Genomic DNA, 17,860 nt, shown 5'->3' with positions numbered 1-17,860 from the left:
ATCATGTTGAGCTAGATTGAGTGTTCATTTAAAATGGTGTGCTCTCTTTAAATTGAGTCCCTTCCAGATGTAGCTTGTATAAGTAATAAAGGGTGGATCAATCTCTTCCTTGGCTACAGTGGTACCAGTGTGGTATTCAAAAATATATGAAGTCAAGGGTTTGTGATATATTCTCTTTGTAAAATGTAATTCTTAATCTAAACAGATATGAACATGATTTTAAATAGAGATGGCATCTAGGTATTTTCTGTCTTCATTTCATTTGGTTTTGTGTGCAAAATGTACATTTGATGTTACATTCATAGCTTCCAACTTGTTCTTCCTACAATCCAAATACTTGAAGGGGAATTTTTATGTGTACCTATACAAATTTACATATCAATTAACTGATTTAGTAAATTGACTAGTACTCAACATATGTAGAGATCTGTGAAGGTATAAGACAGTTCAGCTATGTGCCTGTACTTGAATAGTTTACGAGATGGTACACACATAAATAATGGTATAAAGATGTTACATGATAAGTATCATAGGGAGACATAAAGTGCCATAAGACTCAGGATGGAGAAAATACAGTGATGGTCATGGGGGGAATTAGGGAGCCCTTCCTGGAAGAGATGGCACTGTAGGGACAAGCTGAGAAGCTGAGGGGTCAGGGTGTGTGAGCAGCACATGTCAGGTTGCTTGCCTCACTTCTGTTCCTTTCACAATCCTAGGGAGCTAGCTGGAAAGAAAAAATTATAGCTTTGTCACCCATCAAGAAGCTGCTTTTTGGTTGGTGGACTTTGAATGGAATGATTAAAAGCTTGGAATTTTGTGTGAACACAAGTCCTAGCCCTGTCACTCACTAGATGTCTGATAGAATAAGTTAACCTGGATTCTGAGTGTTGCATCATCATCTGCAATATGATAATAATACTAGCACAGCTTCGGAGTGTGGCTGGGAGGGTTAAATGAGATAAAGCAAGTCTGGTGTTTAGCCAAAACATAGGATATGGGCAATAAAATGTGGCCAGTGTGAATTATTTACTATTATGATTGCTGTCATTGTCATTACCATTACTGCAACTGTCAGGAGACGGCACCGCCACCACCCTCACTGTCATTATGACAGCTTCTGTGATTGGAAGAGATGGGTCTTGGAAACCATCCTCTTTCAACATCTGTTTTCTGAAAATTTTTTTTATCCCTTCAGGTTTAAATCCAAAGTTGAAATAATGTTTCTCACCTCCTTCAAAATTCTTCAAAACTAATTTGAATTGAGATCTGGCATTGGGAGCTAGTGAATCTCTAGTGAACTTACACCTAAAATAAGTATCTTACATTCAGAAAGGTTGTGAATATGGTCAAGGCTGGCTACCTAATTTATGGGCCAGTGCAAAATAAAAATGTGGTGCCTCTTACCCAAAAAACAAGAAAAGTGTTATTAAAGGGACTAAAAAGGAAAAAAGTTTTTCTTTAAGAATACTTTATATGTAAGATATAATAGAGATGATAGTGACAGATGAATAATAATATAAACTTATAAATTGCAAACATAATATTTTTGATGTCATAATTTTATATTATAATATCATTATGTGATTTCTTGTGTTGTAAGCCTTTTCTGCAAATACATTTGTCATCAAAGTTTATAGTTTTAGCAACTTGGCTTTCAATGAATATAACTGAAAATGATAGTCACTCCTGGCAAATGCAAGGTGGCAAATAATTTTTGATAATTTTTTACTTGGAGAAGGATCTTTCTGCTGATGCAGTGTTACATAGCTTTATGGACTATGATGACATTTGGATAAATTTTTTTATTATTATACTTTAAGTTTTAGGGTACATGTGCACAACGTGCAGGTTTGTTACGTATGTATACATGTGCCATGTTGGTGTGCTGCACCCGTTAACTTGTCATTTACATTAGGTATATCTCCTAATGCTATCCCTCCCCCCTCCCCCTACCCCACGACAGGCGCCGGTGTGTGATGTTCCCCACCCTGTGTCCAGGTGTTCTCATTGTTCAGTTCCCACCTATGAGTGAGAACATGCGGTGTTTGGTTTTCTGTCCTTGTGATAGTTTGCTCAGAGTTATGGTTATGGATAAATTTTTGATAAACTTTCAAGATGTAAATTTTAGTACATCTGGATCAGATGATTCTTGTTAAACAGTTTTTTAAAAGATGTAATTCTTTACACAAATCCATTTCAAGTAAGTCTGAATTTAATTTTAGATGTAAATTTATACAAGCTTATTTTAATATTTCTTCTGACATTTCCTGTAACTTGTGGAGATCTTACAAGAAACTAAAAATGTTCTCATGAGTTATATATAATTCAAAATGCCTGTTTATGCATTCTATCACTGTGTCCTCAATTACAAGGAAAAATTAACTTTAAAATAGCCTTCCTCTTTAATAATTTGTTCATCTGAAGCTTCATATGAAAACTGTATTTTTTTGTCCAGTATAACAATCTTTACATTCAATTTCTATTTCTATGCCTATGAATATTTACTTTGCAGTGTTGCAGCAGTTTTCAAAAACAGAGACTAAACTCTCTGCAGAATTATAATTACTCCCTGATATTCTTTATTGCAATGTCCCCATGTAGGCTTTTACTTTGTGATAATTTACTGTCCTGGAGCTCAGGTCATAGAGTTAAATATCTGTGCAGACTCTATAGGGACAGGCTCCTGTGACTGATGGGTAAACTGGCCTCCCACCCTGGTTCCTGGAGCTCCCAGAGTCCCTCCTCTCTCCTCTCCCCTATCTCCCACAACCATGGCTACTGCAGCTTCTGCTGTCACCACAGTCACAGCCATTAGTGTGGGTCCAAGACCCGGCAGTGCCGCTTTAGAGTCTTGTGACACCATGGCCTGCCCCAGGCTTATGGCTATGTGCCTGACTGCCAGGCCAGTTGCTCGGTGTCTGGGCTGCAAGCCCTGGGTTCTGAGTTCATCCGTGCCCTCCCCATCGTAAGGGTCATGGCTGACACTCCTATAACAAATACAGGTTAACAAGAGAGAAACATAACAATTTTATTTAGTCAAAGTTTCACATGACATGGAGCCTTCAGACATGAAGATTGAGGGACCCAAGGAAAACTGTATTTTTATGCTTAAGTTCAACACAGAAGGGACTGCCATGTAGAAATGTGATTGGACAAAGGAATATGATCTAATGGTAATAGACTTAAGCAGGAAAACCCAGCGGGACCTGTCTTGTCGGAATTCTTTTTGACCTCTCTGTATAGCTTTCCTTCCTCCCAGGTAGAGGGTAAGACCCCTCCGAAATGGGAGGGTCTTATGATCTGTTTTCAGGCAAGGTAGGTCAGAGAAATTATTTGTGACCAGCACTTACAAAGGTGGGAGGAAGTTAGAGCAGTATTTCTATAATAGGTTTTACAGTTAGCTTTGGGGAAAAAAGAGGCTCATGTTTTTTTATTTACCTTGGGGAACAGGAGTCTTAGTTTCTATGCCTTTGGGGAGAAAGAGGAATAGGAGAAGGAAGGGCAGGATAAGGTCGGAAAAGCGAGGTCTTGCTTCTGAGCCCCTGTCCTTCAGTTCAAAGTACTCAGCATACCAAAGTGTCATACTTTGGGGTATCCTTTTCTGAGCGTCATTGTCTCATTAGACTTCATCCCAACACATGCTTCATTGTCCCATTAGACTTCACTTACAGCACAAAAGTCCAAAGGTAAAATTATTTAAAATTCAAAATGGTAATCACAGAACATTAAATGAAGCCTGGGGCCCTTGTGAGAGGGGGGACCCTGTGTGTGTGGGGTCGCATGCCCATGCAGCCAGCCCTTAATAGAGTACTGCTGAACACCGAGAACATGAGTGTAGCAGACGTTTTGAATTGATTACTGTGCCTGTGAAGAGCCCTTCTTTTTTTTTTTGGAGGCGGGAATCTCGCTCTGTCGCCAGGCTGGAGTGCAATGGTGCAATCTCAGCTCCCTGCAACCTCTGCTTCCTGGGTTCAAGCAGTTCCCCTGCCTCAGCCTCCTGAGTACCTGGGATTACAGGTGTGTGCCACCACACCCAGCCAATTTTTGTATTTTTAGTAGAGACGGGGTTTCACCATGTTGGCCAGGATGGTCTCGATCTCTTGACCTCGTGATCCTCCCGCCTCGGCCTCCCAAAGTGCTGGGATTCCAGGCGTGAGCCAACGCGCCCGGCCTAAGATCCCTTCATTTAAAGGATTTGTAGTTGATCTCTCCCTTTTGGCAGGTATGTGGTTGGGAAAATTAGTTTTTTATGCTAGAGACAGGAGAACAGTGGGTACCAAATGTTATGATTGCTTCTGGCTTTGACAGAAAATTCATGGTAATTAAAAATGTCCTTCCTAAGAGAGTTAAAGGTAGCAGGGATGATAGTCACAGTTTCTGTTTTTTGTTAGAATCGGGCAACACTTTATTCTATAAAATTGAATGAATGTTTTCAGTATTCACGATTCTTAACAGTTGGCTCCACACTGACCTCAGGGGCCCCTGCTGTGCCAAGTGGTAGGCTTTGATTACTGGATGGGGAATGGGGCTTGGGCATTTAACAGCTAACCTCAGGGATTCCATCACTTACTGAGGCAATTGAAACCCTAAAGAGCAAGGTATAATGTCCCAGGAAGCCTTTTGATTTGAATTATTAAATTGGACCAACTTTATAAAGTTGCTGATGGGATGTTCTTTGACCTACAAAACATTAATTTCATATAGTCCAATGTAATACATCGATTCAGTATAAGTTCAAAACTGACATAAATAACAATTAGACTAAGGAGTTCTGATATCAATGATAGATTACTGAGATGTACTTAAATAGCCATTTTTGCTTTAATTATTTATGATCTTGAAGTACTTACAATGTACATAAATGCTTATCCATAAGTGTTAACAAAATTCTATTTGATTTCTTTATTAGGAAAAAAATTGTGTGTAGCTGCAGCTTTCCTTGACTCTCAGGGCTGTCGGCTGATCAGACTGCTTCCAGCTCCTTCCCTCAGTGCTCTGCATGGCATGATGCATTGACTAGCATGAGTACCAGCAGACAGATTAGGCATGGGGTCCGAATCCCTGGTCATTGCCAGTATCCAAGTCATGAGTCTAGACTAGAGGACAGGAATCCTGGGTTCTAACTCCAGCATTATTACCAAGAACCTTTCTGTTCCCGAGGAAAGTTGAGGCAGAACTCTGCCTCAGTTTCCACATTTGCAGTACAGCCTCTGTACCTTCTCTGATGACATGGAGATAAAGTACTGATGAAGTACTGGGGCACACACTTAAATTTTTGAAAACATTCTTAAACATCATTTTTTTGTAGAATAATTTTTAAATTATAAGTAAGATACTACATGACCTGATTTATTCCACGTTGCATGGTTGATGCAAGACTACAGAATGAAACTCAGTTGATTTAGAATTCAGTGGAGGGATATAGCGAAGCAAGTTAAGTTCTCCACTCTATTATAGCTATGGAAATTTTTCAGAAATTTCAGCAGGTGGCACTCTCTCCTATGTTAAAACTGATGAGAGCATCGGCTATTGTTTATAGGGCGGAGATGATGATGAGAAACTGTATTGGGTTCAGTGTTTATTACAATTTGATTATTAAAGGTCAAGCTGGCCTAAAGATAAGTGGACTGATACAGTCATTTTACTTCTGAAAAAGAAGGGAAATGTAAGATGACAGACAAAGAGGAAAGGATTGCAAGCAAGCTTTATTGTAATATAAACTCAGAAGAATTTCCTATACAGAACAGAAATCAACTACTGTAGTGCAAGAAAACAAGGCTTTAGTACCAGTACCTTGGTAAAGAAGAGAGAACATTGTATGAAATTGTGTGAAGTTCTAAGGAAACCTCAAGAATTTTCTCTGATGATTAGAATCTAGGGATTTCCCAGAGAAAGCAATTGATGATTTATTGTAATGTGTAGCATTTATAACAGCACCATGTGCCATCGGTGACACATCTGGAGTAAAAACCTTTTACTGATTTACCAACCATACCTACATCTCCAGGATCTTGCTTGAAGTTAAGGGAAACAGTAACATATAATGAGGGTTAGAATAAGATGTCTATCTCCTTTCCTTTAAAAATAAAATAGCCAGGTGCAGTGGCTCACGGCTGTAATCCCAGCACTTTGGGACACTGAAGTGGAAGAACTTGAGCCCAGGAGTTCGAGACCAGCTTGGACAACATAGGGAGACGCCATCTCTACCAAAAAAAAAAAAAAAAAAAAATGTATCCGGGCATGGTGGCGTGTGCCTGTGATCCCAGCTACTTGGGAGGCTAGGTGGGAGGATCGCTTGAGCCTGGGAAATTGAGGCTGCAATGAGCCATGATCACACCACTGCACCCCAGCGTGGGTGACAGAGTGAGACCCTGTCCCCCCAAAATTAATTAATTAATTAAATAGCTTTCCTGACCATAACACTTTTGGTGTATGTATGTTTAATAATAAAATCTGGGTTTATTTGAAATCACACAGGCTATGAGTAGGGCCCTAAGTAAATAAGTTGAAGACCAGGGGCAGAAGGCTAATTCTCATATTCTGCCCAGCATGAGTAATTGTTATGTTGTAATTTATAGTAAAGAAAATGGAGGAAGCAGTTCCTTTCCATATTTGGCAGAGATATGAGACTAGATGATGGAGTTAGAAAGAGAAAATGTATTGCCAGTCTAGGGCTCTCATTTGCAGTGTTAGGTCCTTTGTGTTGGTGTTTTTGTAGGAAAAAAATGTTTTATTTGTACTCTTGCTGTTAGTAGCTATTTGGAAGCTACACTGGCTTTTCACAGTAGTTAAGTAAGAGACATGGTTAGGCCATTTTTGTGAGGCTTACCCCACAAGACAAATTAAATATATATTTAGAAGTTTTGGGCTTCGTGGCTGTCATCATAGAAGCCGAGTCTCTCAAAAGAATCAGGTTTTTTGAAAATTTTACTGTAGCAGAAGAGAGGTAAGTGTTTCTGCTTGGAGGATTTTCAGAGAGCTTAATCACATGGCTTAATCTGAGCATTTAGAAGAGTTACTTGTTCTAGTAGTTTTAATAGCCCTTGGGAAAGTAATCCTGGAAGTACCAGTACATGTTCAAATGTGTTACTCTTGTTCAATAGAATACCACATAGTATCATTCCTCTTTTGACGTCTTATCTATTGGTATCTGACTATGTTTTGGGTAAACAGATATTCCACATTCCTTCCTAAATATCAATTTGACATAAAATGATCGAAAGGAAAAGGACAAGAGTAACAACGGGAAATTTAAATTACTTGTAGGTTTCATTTGAGTTTCTTTCCATGTTAGAATAATACTGTGTGGCAAGCAAGCTGATGTTCTCATCTTCATGCCAGGGAATTATAGAACAGAATGAACTAAAGGCAGATATACTCTTAGTTACGACTGAATGTTCTGGGTGTCATCCCCAGTCATTACAGTTGACCTTCAGTGTGACTCATTGATGCATGGCAACTTTTCAAACTTATATTTCCCTCCAGGTCAACTGATGAGACATTCAGCTTGGCTGAAGAAACCTGTAGTTCTAATCCAGCTATGGTTAGGAGGAAGAAAATTGCCATAAGCATCATCTTTTCCCTATGTGAGAAAGAAGAAGCACAAAGGAATTTCCAGGACTTCTTCTTTTCTCATTTTCCCCTGTTTGAATCTCACATGAACAGGCTGAAGAGTGCAATTGAAAAGGTAATAAGGATGTAATCCAAAGTCAAATAGAGAAGTGATTGTGGGGCTTTGAAGATGGCAGAATTTCTTTGCCTATGTATCAGATGTCTTTCCTAAGGAAGTTAAATCACCCATAGCAGTGATAAATTCTTAGGCATGTTGATGTTAGTTACCAGATACTGGATTACCTTAGGGAAGGAAATGACTGCTTTTTCATAACTGAAGGCATTATTACCTTGAGTGTTGTTAATTGATTACATATTTTTTATTAATACAGCCCAGTAGATGTTATAAAATTTCTTCTCAGTAATTTGGCTTGCTTTCTCTTCAATAAAGGCTATGATCTCCTGTAGGAAAATAGCAGAATCAAGTCTCCGAGTCCAGTTTTATGTCAGCCGTTTGATGGAAGCTCTGGGAGAATTCAGGTAAAGTGGCAAAGTTTGGCAAATCCAACAGGAGATATTTATGAGCAGCCATGGATAAAGATAAACTGTGACTTGGAAGAATTGGGGGCCTGGCAGTTATTCCTCACTTTTGTGGTTCCGCCCTTCAAGATGGAAACAGAACAAATGAAGCAAAAAATTTAAATAATTTACCACTGGGTAATCCTCATTACTGCTCAACCGACAGTCCCTGATAGGATGGTTTTTAACAGGATGAATGGGGAAAACTAACGTTCAGGTATCTCTCACCAGTCTATTCATTATCTTATGTCAGCCTCACAAAAGCCCTGAGCACTACTAACCCCATTTTACAGATGTGGAAACTTAAGTTCAGGGATGCTTATTCAAAGCACAGATGGAGAGGTTATGCATGTCGGGGAGACATACATTCTAGTTTGCCAGGACAGTCCTAGTTTATACCCAGTGTCCTCTGGAAACTGGTGTCTAGAGTCCTCGCTCCTAGTATCTGCATGGAAAGGTAAATTGTGTTGAGTAGCAGGTGGGATCCTCTGATCATGCTGAGTTGGGATTGTTGCACCATTTAGAGCCACTTTCTTGACGGGGAATGGAATCCCACTCCAAAGCAGTCATGAGCGAATGAGTCAAACTGTTAGTCCATAGCGGAAGGATAAAAAAAAAATTATAATCCTTTGAATGTTAGAACACTTTTATGATGTTTAAAGTATATGCTGATGAACTCTGTAATGCTACCTGGAGCAAAATCACAAGCCTTTTTTTACTGTGGGTTATGTAAAGTATTCAAGTAACATGTTATTCATTATCTGGTGATCGCTAAGAGTTAAGTCATATATTTGAGAATGACATAAAGTTGTGCTCTTTGATGGCAATCTGATGATTAGTAAACCTTCCATAGTTTTTGGGAAAGCATTGGAGATTTGCCTTTTGCTCTGCTGTGGTCAGACTGGACACTCATTGGCTTGTGCTTGAGAATCTGGGTCCTACTTTTTTTTTTTTTTTTTAGACTGAGTCTCGCTCTGTCACCAGGCTGGAGTGCAGTGTTGTGATCTTGGCTCGCTGCAACCTTCGCCTCCTGGGTTCAAGCGATTTTCCTGCCTCAGGCTCCCGAGTAGCTGGGTTTACAGGCGCCCGCTACCACGCCCAGCTAATTTTTGTATTTTTAGTGGAGACGGGGTTTCACCATGTTGGCCAGAATGTTCTCTATTTCTTGACCTTGTAATCTATCACCTTGGCCTCCCAAAGTGCTGGGATTACAGGTATGAGCCACCACGCCCGGGTGAGAATCTGGGTCCTACTTTAATGAGGTGTCCATTTTTCAAAGGTCAAGAAGCTGAAAGTGAGGCTTTCTAGTTCTGTACTTTCAGTTTCTGTAGAGTCTTTGTAGTAGCAACTCAACTTAGCCGTTGTCCCACAGAAGCAGCCATAGACAATAAGTAAGTAAATGAATGAGCACGGCTGTGACCCAGTAAAACTTTTCATTTACAAAAAAAGGTGGCAGTCAGATTTGGCCCATGGGCCATAGTGTGCAACCCCTGTTATGTGTGGAGCTTGAATCTTTTAAGGACTACATAGATTCAAGTTGTTTTCTCCTTTATCCTTTTGCACCAAGATTATCCAAAATAGTATTTCTGACACTTTTGTGTTTCCCTCTCTTTCTGTTCTATAGAGGAACTATCTGGAACTTATATTCTGTTCCAAGGATAGCTGAACCTGTATGGCTTACTATGATGTCCGGCACTTTGGAAAAAAACCAGCTCTGCCAGCGCTTTCTCAAGGAGTTTACACTTCTGATAGAACAGATCAATAAAAACCAGTAAGCTTCAACTCTCTGGAGACTTGTATGCAAATCCCATAGCCAATGTGTGTACTGCATAAGATGTGCCTCTTTCTGTATTGACTAAGTTGGTTGTATCTTTTTCCATTTCTCCAAGGTTTTTTGCTGCCTTACTGACTGCAGTGTTAACCTACCACCTGGCCTGGGTCCCAACTGTCATGCCTGTGGATCACCCTCCCATTAAAGCCTTCTCAGAGAAACGTACCTCCCAGTCAGTGAACATGCTGGCCAAAACACATCCATATAATCCTCTCTGGGCACAGCTGGGTTAGTACCTAATTTGACTATTCAGAGAATATATGGGATGGAATAGGAAAAAAATGCTGGAATTTGTAGTTTATACCGGCTCTCTCACCCAGTAATTCATAGGTTGTCTTTGGGCAGATGAGAAATAGGAAGTTGGTCCCTGGATTCTAATTGTAGGGCCACCACCTTCCTCTCTTTTTTCCCCTACTGGCAGCTTTGTGCTACACTCTTAAAGCAGTGTAAGCCAACTGTGTTCTCCCATTCCACAGTGGCTGTTCACCCTAGAGCAGGATTTCTTAACCTCAGCACTGTTGACCAGGTAATTCTTTGTTGGTTGAGTTGTTGTGGGGTGTGGGAAGAGCTGTCTTACACATTAACGGATATTGAGTGGCATCCTTGGCCTCCATTTACTAGATGCCAGTAGAACTGCCCCTCCCACCTCCCGCCCAAAGTTGTAACAATCAAAAATAGACACAGAAAAGCACCTCATCCTGGAAAGCAGCATGCTATAATAACAATAATGAAAGCTGACACTATGAGCCAAGCACTGGTTTTACACATAGTCATTAGATTCTCATCCCTACCCTTATTACTCTCAGCCTCATTTTGTAACAATACAGATGTTGTCTTGTCCTTGTGCTCTTGGTCGTGAGATGTATAAGCGAATACAAGCCCCCTCATGGTTAGGGGGTAAAAGGCGTGTTCTAAATCAATTAAAGAATTTATGGATATTTAAATGGACTTAAGGAAGGGGGAGATATGGAGAGAGGCTAGTTAACAAATACAAAATTACAACTGGATAGGAGGAATAAGTTCTAGTGTTCTTTAGCACCAGATTATGATAGTTAAGAATAGCTTATTTTCAGAGAAAGCTAGAAGAGAGATTTCAAATGTTCCCAACACAAAGAAATGATAAAAGTTTGGGGTGATGGATATGCTAATTGCCCTGATTGGATCATTACTCAGAACATGCGTAATTCATTCTTGGTCATACAGGAAGTTTTTCCTGGGGAAGACAGAACATAGTTGTTTTGTTATGGAACAATAATAGTGTTGAAAAAAACGTAGTCTCATTAAGTGGAGAAGGAAAGGGGGCTGGATATTAAGGAAACATTGTATTCCATGCTGCTGGGTCACCCATTTTAAAACAATGCTAATTAAGTAGTGTGCATTTAGTTAGATAAATGTATTCATAATTAGGTGTGCTGCTTATTTGAAACGTAACTGAAAGCCATTAATTCCCTGTGTTCAGCATAACAAGGAAGAGTTTTTTCCTGTGGGTTCACAATCCTCATCTTTCAGGGGAGATCATGTATTGTTGAAAGTCTTCAGTTCTCCCTTCCCCCAAACAATCCATCAGGGGTCTGGCTATTGACAAGAGGAGTGTAAGGAGGGGACGAGGCCCTGGTTGGCGAAGGCCTGTGATAGCTCTTTGTAAAGCCAAGTGTAAGTGATGGCCAAGTTTCCATTATTACAAAGAAGTCGGGGGGGCTTCAATAATTTGACAGGTAGAAACACTTGCTTCGCATTTTATTGTTTTCATTCAGTATTTAGCAAGTCACAGTAAACATGAAAATAGAAACTGCTGGGAATACACAATGATGCAGATAGAATTTCAATCCAGGTTCCCAAGTATAGAGAAGACTATCTGGAATCATTCCAAAGACTTCTCTGAGAGCTCTCCAGGACAGGTGCCACTGTGTGTTCCCCCTCCATGGCTGCTCAGCACTCCAGGGAAGAGGAGGGAAGCTGGATGCCACTTTCACGGGCTTGCTGCTCAGGAGCTCGGTGATCCTTGCTTCTGCCCAGCCACTTCGCTGTGTACAGTGTGATCGCCACCCATTAGTGGGCTGTGAAAGCAATTTAGTGGGTTTAATTAAAAAGCATTTAATTGGTATAATAGAATAGAAAATATCAGTGATTTACATGTGTATTTTGTAAAATGTCTGTTTCAAAAGGTGCATTGAGGTTGCAGTATAAAATGTATTTCTTTCTTGGCATAGGTATACAAAGTTTGAATGCCACTGTCTACACCACTGACTGAAGTAGTTCCATATAGGTCTCTTTTTGACCTAATGATTTTAAGGGTTTGTGGAAATGAAAAGGAGCTTTTCTACCCAAAAGAGATTTGGACCACTGATTTAATAAAAGTTAAAATGTGTGAAATTTTTTTCTCAGAAGTTTACGTTGTATTTTTCAAAACGCAGTGGAATTAGGCTACAAATCAATCTTTTTAAAATTCTCACTTTCTCAGAAATCAAACCATGTATTTTTGTTGTTGTTTTTGAGACAGAGTCTCACTCTGTCACCCAGGCTGGAGTGCAGTGGTACAATAAAGGCTCACCACAGCCCCAACCACCCAGGCTCAAGTGATCCTCCCACCTCAGCCTCCCTGGTGGTTGGGACTACAGATGTGCGTCACCATCCCCAGCTACTTTTTGCATTTTTTGTAAAGGCAGAGTTTCGCCATGTTTTGCAGGCTGGTCGCCGGTCTTGAACTGGGCTCGAGTGATCCAACTGCCTCTGCCTCCCAAAATGCTGGGATTACAGGTGTCAGCCACCGTACCCAGCTGACAACCATATTTAAATAACCCACAAGCCAAACAAATTGCACAAAAGAAATTAGAAAACATTTGAAATAATGATAATAAAGATGCAATAAGTTAAACTGTATAGGGTATAAGGAAACACTGTTGAAAGGGGAATTCTACAACACAGACGTTATTAGAATGTGATCAGGAATAAGTGTGCCTTTAAGATACTAAACTCTCTTCTCGTCTCCTTGTTTTTGTTCTCTCTCAGCTTCTCCTGGTTTATTTTTGTTTCTGTCTATATAGTGCCCTACCTCTCTAACCCCCTTTCTTTCACCATGCTTCCTTTACAGGGCTTCTAAATTCTCTCAGCTTCTCCACCTCATTCTTTTCTCTCCTCTTTCTAGTTTCCAACTTTTCACTATTGTTCCCCTCAACAGTTCTTTCCTTTCTTCTCCCTCTTCCTCCCTCTTTGTTTTCTTTTTCTCTACATGTTTATCCTCCTGGCTGTTACCTCCTCTCCTTCTCCATCCTCTTTTGGCTTCACCCCAGTTCTCTATCATTTTGCACCTCTCTAACATCCCATCTTTTTTCTTTCTGCTTTCCCTTCTCTCTGTTCTTCCCTCTTTCTGCCTAGTTTCTTCTGTCTGTTCCTCTGCTCTCTCTGTCTCTCCCTCCCTGAGTCTCCACTCTGTGTCCCTGTTTGCCACCGTTGCTTTCTGTGTCCTCCTTTCCTGTGACCTCTCCTCCTACTTCATCCAGCACCTTTCCTGCTTCCATGCACTCTGTCTTTGGCCTATTTCACTTGGAAGCACTCCTGACTCCTTCACTTTTTCTTCTGCTTTTTCCCCATTTGCCTCTCTTTTAAATTTTTATTTCTAATTGAGGTAAAAAGCATATAACAACGTTTATTATCTTAACTGTTTCTAAGTGTACAGTTCAGTCATGTTAAGTACATTCACATTGTTGTGCAATTTCTACGTTTTAAAAAATTATATTCATGAAAACAAATCTACTCTAAAAATTAGCTTCAATTATCCAAGACTCAAAAAAAATTGAACTTCCAGTAAATATTTAATATTATGGGTCTATTGTTTTAAAAATGCTTTATTTTATGAAGTTTGGCTATAATGTAATAGCACTGTTTCCACTCACATTGCACTCATTATTTTATATAGTTTAAATGATTATAAATTGTATGTTTAATAACCTTCCATGTTTTACCATTTCCATTTATTCCTTAGTTATTAAAATATACAATACTCAAATGCATTGCTAAAAAATAATATTCTAAGTGGTCTTTCCTCTGTAGTTTGTTATACCAGATTTTGGATAAGTAATGCTTCTTCTTTATTAATATTGAAACTGATTTAACAAAAAATACTTCATGAATTCCTAAAATGACTGTTGATATCCTGCAGCAATAGGCAGATGTAATCAAAGTGTTAACAGCAATGAGCTCTTAGAAAGGTTTTCTCAAACAAAAGTCCTAGCTTCAGCCTACAATTCTGAGTTACTCTCTTGAATTCTAGGCTGATTTCTCAGTCACTTGCAAAGGCCTCTCAGTTAAAGCTCTATCAGCCTATAATCTAGTCATTTTATAGAGAGGATTGTTTATGATTATTTCTGTCATGCCCTTTGAATGTTCTTAGGAACCGTACACGAGGGAATACTTGCAGAAGGAGGTATTTCTTAATGGGTCCCAGGGGGAGGTACTTTCCGATGGTTCTTGTAACTTTTTTTCCATACTCATCTATTTTAATTAGTTTTATCTAGTATATGCCCTTATAACTGCTTTCCCTCCTCTCTAGATGCATTCCTCAGAGGGGTTCTAACTTCCTACATTCTGATTTGTACTGATTACCATGTATCAGTTCTCCTTTATTATCTTTTTCAGCTTTTGATTTGTTCCAACATTCTGGTTATTCTTTTTTTTTTTTTTTCTTTTTTGAGACAGAGTCTTGCTCTGTTGCCCAGGCTGGAGTGTGGTGGCGTGATCTCGGCTCACTGCAGCCTCTGCCTCCCGGGCTCAAGCGATTCTCCCGCCTCAGCCTCCCGAGTAGCTGGGTTACAGGTGTCTGCCACAACGCCTGGCTAATTTTTGTATTTTGGATAGAGATGGGGTTTCACCTTGTTGGCCAGGCTGGTCTCGAACTCCTGACCTCAAGTGATCCGCCCACCTCGGCCTCCCAAAGTGCTGGGATTACAGGTGTGAGCCACCGTGCCCAGCCCTCTTATTATTCTTTAATGGATTTCTAACTCCAGTTTGGTTATACAAAGATACAATGAGATACATCTTTTTTATGAGATGGAGTTTTGCTCTTGTAGCCCAGGCTGGAGTGCAGTGGCGACACCTCGGCTCGCTGCAACCTCTGCCTTCCGGGTTCAAGTTATTCTCCTGCCTCAGCCCTCCTAATAGCTGGGATTACAGGTGCCCGCCACCACGCCTGGCTTAATTTTTTGTATTTTTGGCAGAGACGGGGTTTCAGGCTGGTCTCAAACTCCTGACCTCAGGTGATCCATCCGCCTCAGCCTCCCAAAGGGCTGGGATTACAGGCATGAGCCACCACACCCAGCTGAGATACATCTTTAGGGTCTTAACACAGTGCCTGTCCAGTTAGTAAACATAGGTTCTTTATTATAATTTTCTATCTTCTTATCAAATGTATAACTTATCATAAAATGTAACAATCAAATTATCAAATGCAGTAGTGTTAATAGTTAGGCACTTAAGTACTTTTGATGAAAAGCTTATTGCTGGGTGGTTGGATGACACATTTGCCCTTATTGTCTCCTCCTTAAGCTGACTGTAGAGCTCACGGTACATTAGTCAGTTTTTAATCAACTTGTCAGGATATAACTAATGGGACATATTTTTTTCCAGTTGAATTTTCTTTTCTTTTTTTTTTCTGAGACAGAGTCTCATGCTGTCGCCCAGGCTGGAGTGCTGTGGTGCCATCTCGGCTCACTGCAACCTCTGGCTTCCAGGTTCAAGCAATTCTCCTGCCTCGACCTCTCGAGTAGCTGGGGCTACAGGTGCACACCACCACGCTCACCTAATTTTTGTATTTTGGGTAGAGACGGGATTTTGCCACGTTGGCCAGGCTGCTCTCAAACTCTTGACCTCGGGTGATTGCCTGCCTCAGCCTCCCAAAGTGCTGATATTACAGGCATAAGCCACTGCGCCTGGCCCAGTTGAATTTTCAAGCGAAATGAAATAAAACCTTCAGACTCATTCATAACTAAGTGATTTTCTTCTTGTTAATCAAGCTGATTCTACTTGGTGTGTGTATGCTTATTAAGATAATTCTATGTAGACCACCTCATTAAGCATTTTGAATTAATTCACTGCACTTCTGTTGAGAAATTCCTGAATTTGGATTTTATCCCAAGGCCCAATGTCCTGGGATTCTTCCAACAAATTCTTATTATTCTAGTTTCCAAGATGTAGTATTAGATCTGGTCACATATTCAGAGCTCTGGCTTTAGCCTTCTTTGGGCCATCTCATTGGCTGGCCCATTGAGCTGCAGGGAAGACCCAGCAGGCACTGGGAGGGGCTGTGTGCACAGCAGCACAACTCCCACACATCAGGGGTGGTGGGCCGCCCTGTGTCCAGGCTGACTCGCTTACAGTGGCAAAACTAAAACGTGGTCCTTACTAGAAAGTAGAAATCAGGAGTCTGAAGCAGGGACTCCAGATTGGGAATATAAGTTATCTATTTTGCTTTTGTAAAGACTGATATATCTGTGACATGCTAACCCCAGAGACCACTGCCTTTGTGTCCACCTTTGCTGTCTAGGTGATCTTTACGGAGCCATAGGCTCTCCAGTGAGACTGACTCGCACCGTCGTGGTAGGGAAGCAGAAGGACTTAGTCCAGCGCATACTTTATGTCCTGACCTACTTTCTCCGTTGCTCTGAGCTACAAGAGAACCAGCTGACCTGGAGTGGCAATCATGGTGAAGGTGACCAAGTTTTAAATGGGAGCAAGATCATAACAGCCTTGGAGAAAGGAGAGGTGGAAGAGTCTGAGTATGTGGTCGTTACGGTGAGGAATGAGCCCGCTCTTGTACCCCCCATCCTACCACCAACAGCAGCTGAGAGACAGAACCCCTGGCTGGCAGGGTTTCCTGAGAGCCCAGAGGGCACTGACAGTAGAGACCTGGGTCTTAAACCTGACAAAGAAGCTAACAGGAGGCCAGAGCAGGGTTCCGAGGCTTGCAGCGCAGGGTGCCAGGGGCCAGCATCAGACGCTTCCTGGAAACCTCAGAATGCATTTTGTGGGGATGAGAAAAATAAAGAGGCACCGCAAGATGGCTCTTCAAGACTTTCCAGCTGTGAAGTTTTGGGGGCAGGAATGAAGATAGACCAGCAAGCTGTCTGTGAGCTGTTGAAAGTGGAGATGACTACGAGACTGCCAGACCGGTCAGTGGCCTGGCCTTGCCCTGACAGACATCTCCGGGAGAAACCTTCCTTAGAAAAGGTCACTTTCCAGATTGGAAGCTTTGCATCTCCAGAGTCTGACTTTGAAAGCCGCATGAAAAAAATGGAGGAACGGGTGAAGGCCTGTGGCCCCTCCTTGGAGGCCAGGGAGGCCGCTGATGCGGCTCAGGACCCGCAGGTTTCTAGGAGCCCTTTCAAACCTGGCTTTCAGAATGTCTGCTGTCCTCAGAATCGGCCTTCAGAGGGGGATGAAGGCGAGTCTGACAAGGGTTTTGCAGAGGACAGAGGCAGCAGAAACGACACAGCAGCAGATGCTGCCGGGCAGCTCAGCCACGCTGCTGACTTGGGCGCAGCCTCCCACAGTGCAGCAGGAACGGGAGGGAGGAGGCTGGAGGCGGCTAGAGGTTTGTATGTGAAGGCTGCGGAAGGACCTGTGCTGGAGCCTGTTGCCCCCAGGTGTGTCCAGCTCGTGGCTGGTGCGAATATCCCCTGTGGGGATGACAACAAGAAGGCCAACTTCAGGACTGAAGGAGACATTCCCCGAAATGAAAGCTCGGATAGCGCCCTGGGAGACAGTGACGACGAAGCCTGTGCTTCAGCCATGCTAGATCTGGGTCACATTGGTGACAGGACTGGAGGGTCCTTGGAAGTGGAGCTGCCTCTGCCAAGGTAACTCCAGCAGGCTGGGAAGTAGAGGGAACCGGGTTCAAATCCCACT

General features: G+C 41.5%; 1 protein-coding gene across 6 annotated transcripts in view; it reads left to right on the top strand.

Moving 5' to 3' along the window:
• The window catches only part of LOC116463459 (folliculin-interacting protein 2), a 136,677-nt gene that overhangs the window by 83,965 nt on the left and 34,852 nt on the right, over positions 1–17,860 (top strand). For all 6 annotated transcript variants that reach the window (XM_032146575.2, XM_032146573.2, XM_032146572.2 and 3 more), the window contains 5 exons: positions 7,486–7,687; positions 8,003–8,091; positions 9,755–9,901; positions 10,020–10,189; positions 16,500–17,811. In XM_032146575.2, the coding sequence (XP_032002466.1) occupies positions 7,486–7,687; positions 8,003–8,091; positions 9,755–9,901; positions 10,020–10,189; positions 16,500–17,811 (1,920 nt within the window). The remainder of the gene's footprint in view (positions 1–7,485; positions 7,688–8,002; positions 8,092–9,754; positions 9,902–10,019; positions 10,190–16,499; positions 17,812–17,860) is intronic.

The sequence above is a fragment of the Hylobates moloch genome, unplaced genomic scaffold, assembly GCF_009828535.3.
Source record: "Hylobates moloch isolate HMO894 unplaced genomic scaffold, HMol_V3 SCAFFOLD_37, whole genome shotgun sequence".
Classification (NCBI taxonomy): Eukaryota; Metazoa; Chordata; class Mammalia; order Primates; family Hylobatidae; genus Hylobates; species Hylobates moloch.
The sequence above is the reverse complement of the archived record's forward strand: the minus strand, read 5'-3'. Positions and strand labels throughout refer to the sequence as shown.